Raw genomic sequence first — 14024 nt, 5'->3', positions numbered from 1 at the left:
GAATATAATCATCTAAAAATTACATTTGGCTGACGTTTTTTATTTTGAACGCGGCGTCAGCCAGGAATCATCGCACTCGACTCCAATTCAGTAAATAAATTTAAGCATAAACACCGTCTTGTGTAGAAATCATTGGCTGAACTTTTGTGCAAAGATGACTGGCAGGGGCGCAGCTAGGGTTTTGTGAGCCCGAGGGGCTTGACCTCTTTAGGGGCCCCTGCATTTTTGACATTCGACATCATGACACGAGATAATGGCGTAATATTTTATATTTAATGTAAAAACAAATTTCGGACAATCATTTGGGGGACCGTCAAGTGGGGGGCCCGAGGTAATTTTCAAATTTGGACACCCCCTCCCCCCAGCCTAGCTACGCCACTGATATGCAATATTGAAGTATGTCAAGACTGGGAGAATATAGACCACCATTAGCTTCATAAATGAGGAATTGATTTAAAAACAACACTTTTGTATATTGCTTGTTTCTGATCACGTGACATTGCTTAGAAAAGTGACAGATGCCTTTTATTTTGAAATTAACCAACGTTCCGCTCTGCTGAGCACAAAGACCCTGGAGGTGGGAGTAATTGAGGGTGGCGGGTGGGAGGAGGTAGATGCAAGTGATTCTAAAAGGTGGTCCAAATGTAACGATTTATCTTCCACTTATCTCGTCATTAACTAGTCTGTTTTAATAGTCGGAGCTAATTGTCTGCTCACAAAGTCTGTTCTAATTGTCTGCTCACAAAGTCTGTTCTAATTGTCTGCTCACAAAGTCTGTTCTAATTGTCTGCTCACAAAGTCTGTTCTAATTGTCTGCTCACAAAAGTCTGTTCTAATTGTCTGCTCACAAAGTCTGTTCTAATTGTCTGCTCACAAAGTCTGTTCTAATTGTCTGCTCACAAAGTCTGTTCTAATTGTCTGCTCACAAAGTCTGTTCTAATTGTCTGCTCACAAAGTCTGTTCTAATTGTCTGCTCACAAAGTCTGTTCTAATTGTCTGCTCACAAAGTCTGTTCTAATTGTCTGCTCACAAAGTCTGTTCTAATTGTCTGCTCACAAAGTCTGTTCTAATTGTCTGCTCACAAAGTCTGTTCTAATTGTCTGCTCACAAAGTCTGTTCTAATTGTCTGCTCACAAAGTCTGTTCTAATTGTCTGCTCACAAAGTCTGTTCTAATTGTCTGCTCACAAAGTCTGTTCTAATTGTCTGCTCACAAAGTCTGTTCTAATTGTCTGCTCACAAAGTCTGTTCTAATTGTCTGACCTTTGACGGAGATGTTATGTGTTATTGATTATACACTTTGGAATTTATGCATTAGGAAAATGTCTCCGTCTCTCTCTCTCTCTCTCTCTTTTTCTCTGTCTCTCTCTCTGTCACCTATTACCTCCTCTTTTTCTCTTTGTTTCCGTTTCTCTCCTTATTCTTTGGCTCTTTTTCTCTCTTTGTGTCTTTGTTTCATTCTCTGTCCCTCTTTATCTCTTTTCACGTTAGTTCATTCGTCTCTTTGTCTCAATAGCCTATCTCTTTTCTCTCTACACCCTACCTCTCTTTATATCACTTCAACTTTATTTCTCTTTGTTCATTATAATCTCTTTCTCTTTACGTTTCTCATCCTCTTTTTCTTTCTTCATCTCTTTCTCTTTGTTTTACTTCCGATACGTCTCTCTTTTTCTCACTAACCCTCGTTCTGTTCTCTTTCTTTAACTCTCTTACACACATTGGGGGGGGGGGGAGGTAGAGCGCTTGGTTCGGATCCTGGCTAAGACTGTAATTTTGAATTTTGAGGGCGCCCATGTGTCCACCCAATGAGTAGGCCTACCTGATTTATGTTTGGGAATAGTGAAAGTGGGTTTGTCGTTGTACTGGCTACGTGACGTTCTCGTTAGCCGAAGGCCTCAGAAATAGATAAACTTTACATGATCTGTGCCATAAATCGCATGGTCTGAAAGCAGTGCTTTTTTTTTTGTGACGTTACGCACCGGTACGCACCGGTGCGGCGTACCGGCACCTTTTTTTGAATGTGGGGAAAATTGTTACTTTTCTTGCATTTTAACGTTTATTATTAATTTATCAGTAGTTAAAGGTTAGGCCATCCATCACTGAGTACCGGCACCTAAATTTTTTTTTACAAAAAAAAGCACTGCATATATATATCCTTGTTTTGTTTTTGTCTGTCTGTAGTCCAATATCTTTCCTCTCTCTTCCTCCCTCTCCGTCTCTCTCTCTCTCTCCCTCTCTCTCTCTCCCCCCTCTCTCTCTCTCTCTCTGAATGTATAGCCCCCCCCCCACCCCAAATAATCTGCTTACAGTGTGCGTTGCTAAGAGACAAATCTTGTTTCCAGAAAAACAAAGTCATGAATAAAACACGAGATATCATTGCCTTGGCTGAGATGAAAATATCAATTTTCTGAAGAAACCAGCAGCACCAAACACTTTACTGCAGAGAGAGAGAGAGAGAGAGAGAGAAAGAGAGAGAGAGAGAGAGAAAGAGAGATAAAGTTGTACTGACTGAATACTAGAGATAATCATCTACCAGGTTACAAAACTATTCAACCAACAGGCAATCTTTGATGTCACTCACTGAATATTTATTATAGTTGGCAATAGTGGTAAAATAAAAAAGTTTCTCTTTAGAAAAATGAAGATCAAAGTTAACAGCACAAAAAAGGAATTTACGATTCAAGGGGACGTAATCATATTTTGAAAAAAGTTAAAAAGAAAACAACACTAGCCTATGTAATAAATACTACTGTGTTAAATTATGTATTTATGTATGATACGATCCCGATTACCAGAGCTGTGAAATAGATCTAGCAAAGGAAACATTTTATTTCGCATTGTGGAAACGTCTGATAATAATAAAGAAAGAAAGACTTAGAAATCTATCAAGGCTATCAATTGCTTCGTACTCTAATAACTTTTGTGAGCTAGAAACGAGGCAATAGACAGATGAGTCACGAGTGTATACAATTTATAAAACTAACTGGGATTTTCTGTAGTCGTGAGGTTAAATGTATTTTAATCCTGCTATAGTATATATGGTAACTATAGAACACGTTTTTAAGTTCAAAAATACAATACAAAAATAAATAGTGCAGCCTCACCTAGTGTCCTTAATGATTTAACAGGCTCAACTAGTTTCTGAATGGTTCAACAGCTTCACATAGTTTCCTAAATGCATTAATAGCCTCGTCTAGTTTTATAAATGGTTTAACAGTTTGTGCATAATTGCCAAAAACTGTATAAAAGTCTCACCAAGTTCTAAGTGGTTTAAAAGACTCACCTAGTTTTCTAAATCGTGTAACAGTTTCTTATAGTTTCCATTATGGCTTAACAGCCTCCTATAGTTTCCAAAATGGTTTGACAGTCTCACAAAATCCAAGTTATTTCAGCCTCGCCAAGTTTCCTAAATAGTTTAACACCTTAAAGCTTAGTTTCCAAAATGGTTTGACAATCTCATCTGGTTTCCTTATCTTCTTTATCTTATCTTATATAATACAGACGTTACTTCAAAAAAGAAGATGATTACGTCCTACGCGTCATGCATTTAGTGATGCATATTAACCAATGACTTAAATTCTGCCAAGTCACTGGTTTTCCTGGCTAGCTCAGGCAACCCATTCCATGCTCTAATAGCACTAGGGAAGAAGGAGTATTTGTACAAATTTGTCCTAGCATATGGGACGAGGAGTGTGCCTTTATCTGTGTGTCTTTCAGAGTATTTTATTAAATTTTGTTTTTGTATTTGAAGATTGTGGTTCAGTGTTTTATGTATAACTGCTACTTTACTTTTGAGCCTTCTGTCCTGAAGGCTTTCTAAATTTAGTGATTTTACTCATTCTTACTAATTCCTTGAATGTTAGCCTCACTTACATTCTGAAATGGTTTGACAGCCACACTTAATTTCAAAGGTGGTTTAAGAGTCTGACTTTTCAAAACGTTTGACAGCCTATAATCACACTCAAGAAGATTTCCCAGGTCACGTTAGGGCAGCGGTTCTCAACCTTTTAAGCTCGGCGACCCCTTTTTTACAATCCCCCACTCTGCCGCGACACCCCCCCCCCGACACACACATACAGCAAAAGAAGAGTAGACAATAACAGTCCATATTTCCGATGGTCTTAAGCGACCCCTGGCAAATGGTCATTCGACCCCCTAGAGGGTCGCGACCCACAGGTTGAGAACCCCTGCGTTAGGGGGTCATGTCACTCTAACCTAAACCTTCCCCACCATACTTTTGTCTGTATTTAGCCTCGTCTTCTAATATTCGCTTGCCGCCTCTGACCTGCTATAGCAAGGGTTCTTAACCTGTGGGTCGCGACCCCTTTGGGGGTCGATTGACGATTTGCCAGGGGTCGCCTAAGACCATCGAAAAAATGAATTGTTTTTGTCTATCCTTCTATTGCTGTGTGTGTACGGGGGCAGGGTCGAGGCAGAGTGTGGGATTGTAAAAAGGAGTCACCGAGCCTAAAAGGTTGAGAACCGCTGTTCTATAGGATTACCAGCCAGTTCTTCACAGGTTCTATATTTCTATATTTGGAATTGGGGTCAGAGGTCAATGCCATTCCAGATCAGGAAATATTTATTTTGTAAGAGCTGAATTAGGCTAGTTCTAAAATTAGACACAAGTGCTGGCTGTGTACGTTCTAAATGTAGAGAGAATCAATGTGTCTATGGCACTGTACTTTAGTTGAGCTATTGGTGACTCTAATCAATAGCTTACATACAAGAGATCAACTATAACTGGAGACACAGTTTTATTTGTTTAGCAGAAATGAACCATTGGTACAAGAAGATGAACGTATGACCGTGTTGGTCATAGAAAAGTAGGGACACTTACAGAACTTACTTTTTTTTCGCTCTCTGTCTCTCCTTTTCATTTCAATTCCTCTTATCAATTTTGCAAACTCTTCGTGGGTTCCAAAAAAAAAAAGTGGGTAGGTGAACACGAAACTCGAAAAGGCGATCCAACGATTTTACTAGAAATTTGACAGTTGATGTAGATCTTGAGAAAATTTATCAACTAATTGGTTACACGGGGAAAACTCTGGTTTAAATAGTATAGTTGTCTTTTAAAGCTAGAATCATCTTAAAATGAAATCTGATCTGGACTAAAATTAAAACAACTTCGTCAAATTCATTTGTAAACCTGAACATTCTAGACAGAAGATCGCATTGCTCTCTAAACACGCGCCCCTGTCTCACCCTATTCAACGCCACCACCACCCATCCTTACATATCGGATGGAATCATGGCTCTGTCGGCACCAGACCAGCCCGCAGACCCCTGGAGACCCCGGCCATTAATTTGAGCCTATCTAACCCCTTCCCATTCCGTGCTGGGCTAGAAGGAAGAAGAGAAAAGAAGGCCATGTGAGAGGAAGATGAGGTCGTGGCTGGACATCATCATGGACATAAAGATATATGGAAGAGGGAATCTTTGGAGTGCCGTGGGGGGGGGGGGAGTGAGGGAAGGGTGAGCGGTGAATCGATCAGGTTTTGAATGACTGGCAGCAAGCCACACTACACACTCAATTTTCAATTGTAAACATTTTGAGTTGAAAGTAAAAAGTATATTTAACAGAATGAAATCCAGGAATCCATTTGAAGCAGTTCAACAAACTCAGTAGTAAAATGATAAGGAAGAATTTTTTAACACAATTTTTGTTTTTAGATTATTATACAGCCATTGTGAACCTTAAATAATAAATATCTATTAACATCTGAGAAGCCCAATAATAAAAAAAGAATAAACTTCCCCTTTTCATACCTTGTGATCTATAGACGCCCAATGCATAATAATAATAATAATAAAAATTACGAGAAGCATATCCTGAAACTCAATGTTGTCGACAAATGCCGGAAATGTGGAAATGTGGGCGAGTCGATTGAACACATTATGGCAGGATGTCCAGCCCTATCAGAATCTGCCTACCTAGGTCGCCATAACCAAGTTGCAAAGTTAATACACCAACATTTGGCTTTGACACTCAATTTGATCGGTAAGGATACTCCTCCTTATTATAAATACTCGCCACAAGAGGTTCTCGAGTCTACTGAACATCTGTTGTACTGGGTGGGATAAGCCTACTCTGACAGACAAAACGGTAGATTTCAATCGCCCTGATCTTCTGTTCGTTGATAAAAAAAAAAGAAAAAGCCGCTACCATTATCGACATCGCCGTACCACTGTCTCAAAATTTAAGAAAAACTGAGATAGAAAAACAACGAAAATATGGAAACCTAGGCTTGGAGATTAAGCGTCCAAAATAACTATATACCTCATTGTTATATCAACCGAGGGGATTATAACAACTGACCTCACAGACACCTTCAAGACCCTTAACATTCCTGGGAACATCCTCGTTGCCTCTCAGAGGGAGGTACTGCTGCAGACCTGCCACATCACCAGAAAATTCCTCAAAGGAAACTGATAAAGGGACTACGATGAATTTTGTTTCTCTTTAGCGAAACTCGAGCCTGGCAGCGCCAGAGAATGACTACTCGTTCGTTTCTAACATAATAATAATAATAATACTCGCCACAAGAGGATCTCGAGTCTACTGATTATAGGTGTGTGGATTATATTTTACGGTGGATCTAATGTTATACTGCTTACGCTATGTTACACACTGCTGGCCATGGAAAAAATTCTTTGCTTTTGATTCCATTTTGTTTTCTAATAACAGAAGACACTGACTGATGAGCTTTTTGTTGCTTTTTTAATTCTACAGATATTGTTCTAGATTGATGAAACTCTAGTGAAAACAAACTATAACGTGATATCAAATCCCTTACACTACAGTCCGGACTGGGCGCCCATTACAAAGACATATCTTCTGAGCGTGTGTGTGGTATTGATTGATGGCAAGATGCTACAAATATTTCTTTGACTTTCTCTTATGTTGTTTTTTTTTTCTCTTTCAGAAATTGTTTTTGTGAAAAGATTGAAACACTGGGTCGTGCTGACCTGGGCTTAGTGTCATTGCATAAGCAACGCCATGGACTGGTAGAATGAAATCTGAGGTCATTTACTCTTGAGGCTTTTTTTTTTTAAAATCTAATGCGACTTAAGATGTACAGAAGTGTAGACTCTTCAGAGTCGGACAGAGAACTTGATATGGTGTAAATGAATGAACAAGAGTTGATTAGAGAGTGGTTTTATAACGCTGAATTTATGAAGCTAATTTATATATGGAATTTATATAAGGAATTTATATGGTCAATTTATAAAGTGAATTTATATTTTGAATTTAAATAGTATATTTATATAGTGAATTTATATAGCGAATTTATATAGTGAATTTACATAGTTAATTTATATAGTGAATTTATATTGTCAAAGCTTTCGTAAGGTTGTTATTGCCGAAAGTAGTAATAAATATCAGGACCGGCCTTAAATAATAGGAGGCCCTAGGCGATTGAGCTGGATGGCCCCAAATGAAATAGAAAAATAAAAAAAGGTTACAAAGACAGAGTGTGTGCAAACACAAACTCAAAATCGGCCCCCGAAGTGGTCCACCCAGGCAAGTAAAAAGGCAAGTTTCAATATTTTCAGAAAGAACCTCAGAATGAAATTCTATCAAAGGCAAATGACAGAGAAGAATGGAGAAAGAAGGTTGACAGATCTTGTGTGGTGCCCCAATGGTACAGCAGACCAGGGGATAGGTGAAAGTGAAGGTGAAGTTAGATGTTAACGTATAATGATTATCTTATGGATGTAATTGTTTTGTATAGGGTCAATCTTTTTATTCAAAGCCTCATTAAAAAAAATTTCATTAAAAAAAAAATCCTTAGTTGGGTGTCTTTAGTGTGTTGCATTCCCTTGAATTTCACATCATAATGTAAAAAACTACTTATTAATTGTTTTAAATTATGTTCCACTTATATGCATATTAAATAGATTTTTTTCTCTTTGAAAAAAATGATAACCATTTTTTTTTAAATGTAGTTGTTAGTATAACAGAACTTATTTTACTTATCGATACATTTGAAAAATTATTTTACAAAAAATCTAAAACTGTGTGCATAAATGTGTTCAAAATATGGTGAAAGAATATCCTTCTTACTAAATAACCTCCAGTGTCTGTTACTATTAATAGTGAATATTTGTAAAAATGGTGTATTTTTATGAAAAAACTGCTTGCATGGTTGATTTTAAAAATTACATTTTTCATTTTCAGAAAAGAAAAAAGTAGTCGTCGCATCAGAACTTTAAAAGGTCTAAAATATAATGATGTCGGATTTTCAATATCTTTTCTACTTTACGAGATCTAAAATGGGACGGACGGACAGACATTCCACACAAAACTAATTGCGTCTTTTCCCCTTTCGGAGCCGCTAAAAAAATAAACAGTGAAAATCAGGGGCCGGCGACCTTTGACCCTTACGTAGTTTTCATTCCACAGTACTGAGGCAAAACTTAATGGGCTAGTGCCTTTCCTTTGGACACAACAGCTGCGTGGAGGGGGCGGGTGGGCAGGATTAGTGTGGGCGACAACGTTCTGTCGTTCCACTACGGAAGGAGGCCAACATCTAGTGAATGAACAAGAGTGAAGAAAGTATTACGTCCGTATCAAATTCTTACTGACTATATTTAGATCTAGATTTGAAGATGATTACATTCTAGCCGTAAGAAGGTGCTGGATAACGGCGGGCAGGTTTTGAACCCGGGACCATCGAGACCATCGAACGACAGTCCTGGGCGCACACCACACGACCATGCAGCCATCGAAGACATCAGGACTTTCTTAAAATGTCAAAAGGTGGGCAGAATTTCGAAAGGACTTATGTCATTAGCATGTCCAGAGGGTTTAAAGTCTCCAAAAGACAAGGGGATTTAAGACAGTCGCATAATCCAAAGGGTTTAACTTGTCAAAATGCCCAGAGAGTAAAAGGCTGATGGCCAATGACAACATGTCAGGCTTGGAAACGCAAAGGTCGTTGTTTATTAAGGTTAAAGGTCAGAGTTCAATAGCTGAAACGGCGCGTGCAATCAATTTGTGTCTTTCTCTCCTTTTTAAGCTGCGCATGACGTAATTGGCTCTTATATTATTGGTCCCCTTGTGGCTCACAAAAGGTCATCGATAGCCAGGTCTTGGATGGAAACACTTAACAAGACTTCTAGGGTGAAGGTTCAAAGGTTAATGAATCAGACGACTTGTAGCACAGTGCCAGAGATATCCGTTGGCACTTTTATCAAGATTACCCAATATAGTGACTATTTTACAGCACCCCATATCAGCTTCAAAGAAACAGGCGTAAGGAAAGTATTTCTGAAAAAGGGTGGTGGTTGATTATATAGGCCTACTATTAAGTCGCTCTAAGACAGGGGTTCTCAACCTGTGGGTCGCGGCCCCCTTAGGGGTCGATTGACGATTTGCCAGGGGTCGCCTAAGACCATCGAAAATATGGAATTGTTATTGTCTGTTCTTCTATTGCTGTGTGGATGGGGGTCGCAGAGTCGGGGATTGTAAAAAGGGGTCGCCTAGCATAAAAGGTTGAGAACCGCTGCTCTATGACCTAGTTAAATTTAGGATATACTGCTAGAAGGTGTAGGTCGATGTATCAGGTATCAATCTAGGATAGTTGTCATGAACAAGAGATGTATTGGGCATTAATCTAGAAACCAAACTGTTCAGGACAGAAATTGAAGACAACAGTTTTAGGGTAGAGATTAGAGTCATCAAACAGAAGGTTGCTAGGAAACAGACAAGACAACATAGTTCCCCTGTACATAATAAATGATGTATATTTTTAAAGCAATGTAATGGTGAAATAATTATAGGGATGTTAACTGTTAGGACTCGCTTGTTTAACTGCATTCTTTAAAAGACCAATGGGATACAATAGTCATTAGTCTCTTTTTAACTGAAAAAAAAGTACACTTTTCAGACCTTGCGATGTACGAGAGCAGATGATGTTACTCGTCTATTTCTTTAGCCGACCATTTACGAGGGTATCACGTGGCCAGCAAAACGGCCACAGCTACCCATTAGAGTTTACTGGACTCAAGGGCGCCCTAAAAAATCCTAAGTTCTAAATTCCGGGTTTCGAACTCTATACCACTCAGTTCGGACACCATGAGCGTTACTCCTCGCCCCATCCTTTTTTTATACTACATATATTTACGTTGTAGGTCATCTGTAAGGAAGATCTCACTTTTCTGACGACATTAGCTTATTCACCAAGTCAGTGGATGATATTAATGCAGCGGTGGGCTAACTACGGCCCGAAGGCCACTTGCGGCCCAGTAGAGCGTTTTATGTTGCCCTTGGACACATATTCGACGTGTCCACAGATTATATATATATATATATATATATATATATATATATATATATAGGTATACAGAGAGAAAGAGAGAGAGGGAGTGAAAGATCTAGATAGATAGATAGATAGATAGATAGATAGATAGATAGATAGATAGATAGATAGATAGAGATAGATAGAGATAGATAGATAGATAGATAGATAGATAGATAGATAGATAGATAGATAGATAGATAGATAGATAAGAAAGGACATTTAGCTTCACAAAAATTTATTTGCCTATTAGTAATTTGCAACGAAATGGGACAATCAAAATAGTTCAACCATTTTTCCTTGTTACACGAGCATTTCAAATAAAAACAATGTGAATCTATTTTTAAATCCGTTACAAAGAAACAACATTGCATTGTAAATACAGACTGCTAGACATATATACCAACTGACTCTTGAAATGTGAATATATTGGTCAACAGACACTCAAACCGAGAGTCGTATTGATCATTTATTGATGTATATTTGTAAAAAAAAAAAACGTATCGAAACCCAATAAGTATTATTTTAAAAAGAGTTATATATTAATGTTTGGCATTATTAGAAATAATCCTTAGCACTTTTTAAAAGCTATTTACCGCAATCTAAAAAATGTGTGACGATATAATAACGTTTTGCAAAGGAAATCATCGCTTTACAACCAGCGGCGTCGCTATGGGAGTTGTCACCCGGTGCATGACATATTTCCATTAATAAAATTTTCCATGAATCTAACGTTTGTTTATTCTTTTGTTGAAGCATTGCACAATGAACTATTTTGTGGTGATTATTTTCCTTTCAAATATCATTGTTTCTAACATTTTTTTATTTTCACTGAAAGTGCGGTCCTCACATATTGCACTACCCTAGCGACGCAACTGTTTCCATTAAATCTACAGAACAGTCAACTGAATGAAAAACTGACTTACCACTAAGGCGTATGCTGACTCGGCGCCCTCCATGGTGGGGGCGTTCACACCACAGAAACACGAGCAGACGGTTTGCCAGGCCAGTTTGATGGCCTACGTGAGCACACTGCACACGCAGGAGGTGCGCAAAGCGTGAGCACTCAACACAAGCACCTTAGTGATGAAGAGCTGGGAGACTGCGGAAGCTTACTAATCCTTCAAGCGCGTGCAGCAGCCTGTATCTTACATCCTTCTCGTGCTCAGCACGCGCCCAAGGCAAGGTCAGTCCAAGTGGATTAGGTTCACGAAATGCCAGAAAGACCTATCTCCTGGCGCGACGCAATCCAGAAAATATCCAACATCCACATCACATGCCCATCCAGATCCACGAATAAAAATGTATCCAGGTTCGTTGGCCTGCGAATCAGAAATCCACATAAGTTCATGAAGTTTCAGAGCACCAAACTCGAATGTAACACCCACACAACTATAAAACTAGTTGAGGGTAGATAACTCGAGCTATCCTCGCTGGAAGGTCAATAATCCACAGGAAGTAATGTCATCCTGGTATTGTATCCACTATCTTGATCTCAAGGGAGAACGCTCGGGCGTACTCAGCTGCCTTTGGAAGATAGCCATCTGCAACAATAGATAAAAAAAATACTTTAAAAAAAACATGGCTTATATTCAGTGCAATTGTATCAATTAGTTTAGTCATGAAATTAATTTTGTAATAGATCTGGAATCTAGACTAACTTAAGAAATTTAATTAGAAATATTTTTACCTATTGCTTTTTGTTTAGCGCAATTTCATGCTTCTAACTTTCTCAATACCCTATGATCCTATCACTTGTCTGGTCCATTTGGTAAGGAATGGGGGGGGGGGGGGGGTTAAAGAAGGCAGTATCTGGGTGAAGGTTACCGTGATCGCTTTATAAATGTATCTTTTTAAAAAAAGTTGTACGGCTAGAGTTCGAACTCGGAGCTTAAGTCAACACACTAACCACTGTGCCAGCGAAGTGCTTATGAAAATTGAAAATTTCATAGCTACCTATTGTTAATTTTCAAACTTTTAAGAGATGACCTACTCTATACACAAAGTATGAAGAGAGCTAATTCAACTTATACCGCAACATCTGTCAAGTACAATGTCTATCCTTTCTTCGATACCAGACAAAATAATTAATTACCAATAATTAATTAACTAATTGGTTAATTTTGATTTTATTCTTGTTTTGCCAGGTATAAGAATAAATGTGGGAGAAAGAACGTGCCCACAAAATTTTACCAGACAGACAGAGTGAGTGAACCCCCCCCACACACACACAAAAAATCCCCCCACCCCCGAAAAAAATCCTGGCTACGCCCATGGTAGGTATATAAGCTTTGTAGAAGCGAAAATTTGCATTAGAGCAAAAATAACATAGATGTGAAGCCAGACACTAACTGCTGACATCAGGCTTTTTGTTCAATCTTTCCGTAAAATATTTAATTACAATAATAATAATGATCTCATTAAGAAAGCCAAGAACGACAATCAGTTCATAATTACAATAATAACAATGATAAAATTGTATTGAGATTCTCAGACTTATTCAATCTTACCAAAAAAAAAAAAAGGAGTTATCTGCTCTTTTGTTACTATTTTTTAAATTTATATGATACTTTTAAGTTAATAAATTACAATAAGGGCGAAATTAAACATTTAAAAAAAAAGGAGAGGGTATGAAAGACCTGAAATCGAACTCATGGTTTACAACTCCTCAAGCAAAAATAATAACTATTCGGCTAGTGAGGTGCTTATGAATATGGAGGATTGTTTAGTTTCAAATTTACTTTGATGCGGCGACCTAGAAAGGGGTTTAATTCAGCTTATACCACCACTTGTCAAATACAATTTATTTCCCTTGTTCGAGATACCAAACATAATAAATCATTACCAAAAGTTAATTAACTACTTGGTTAATAGTTTAAATTTGATTGTTGAGTTGTCAGGTAAAAGTAATAGCTGCAAAATATTAGCTTGGTTTGAGATTGGGTGTCGGAGAAAAAACGTGTACAAACTTTTTCCAGACATACAGACATGTCTTATATAATACAGACGTTACTTCAAAAAAAGAAGATGATTACGTCCTACGCGTCATGCATTTAGTCATGCATATTAACCAATGACTTAAATTCTGCCAAGTCACTGGTTTTCCTGGCTAGCTCAGGCAACCCATTCCATGCTCTAATAGCACTACGGAAGAAGGAGTATTTGTACAAATTTGTCCTAGCATATGGGACGAGGAATGTGCCTTTATCTTTGTGTCTTTCAGAGTATTTTATTAAATTTTGTTCCTGTATTTGAAGATTATGATTCAGTGTTTTATGTATGATTGCTACTTTACTTTTGAGCCTTCTGTCCTGAAGGCTTTCTAAATTTAGTGATTTTACTAAAGGTGTTACTCTAGTCAAATGTGAATATTCGTTTGTTATGAATCTCACTGCTCTATTTTTGTGTCTGTTCCAGTTTCTTAATGTTTTCTTGAGTTGAGGGGTCCCAAACAGAGGATGCATATTCTATTATTGGCCTAACCAAGGTTAAATAACATTTTAGTTTTATGTTCTTATTTGATTTATAGAAATTTCTTTTAATAAATCCTAATGCTTTGTTTGATTTTTCTGTAGTTTCATCTATATGTGGATTCCATGACAGTTTTTCATTTATTATGTTCCAGAGTAAGTTGATATAAGCTTTGTAATAAAAAAAGGGACATTGAAATAGAGAAATGTGAAGGCGATGTGGTGGAACCAGATCAAAACATGTTTCGGAAG

At 37.9% G+C, this 14024-nt stretch overlaps 1 protein-coding gene across 2 annotated transcripts in view; it reads right to left on the bottom strand.

The window, feature by feature from the left end:
* LOC106057313 (uncharacterized) overlaps positions 1–14024 on the bottom strand; it is a 217775-nt gene that overhangs the window by 178396 nt on the left and 25355 nt on the right. For both annotated transcript variants that reach the window (XM_056038436.1, XM_056038435.1), the window contains exon 2: positions 11229–11846. In XM_056038436.1, the coding sequence (XP_055894411.1) occupies positions 11229–11261 (33 nt within the window). In that variant the 5' untranslated portion in view covers positions 11262–11846. The remainder of the gene's footprint in view (positions 1–11228; positions 11847–14024) is intronic.

The sequence above is a fragment of the Biomphalaria glabrata genome, chromosome 8, assembly GCF_947242115.1.
Source record: "Biomphalaria glabrata chromosome 8, xgBioGlab47.1, whole genome shotgun sequence".
Lineage (NCBI taxonomy): Eukaryota > Metazoa > Mollusca > Gastropoda > Planorbidae > Biomphalaria > Biomphalaria glabrata.
Note: the sequence above shows the minus strand (reverse complement) of the source record. Positions and strands in the feature narration are given on the sequence as shown.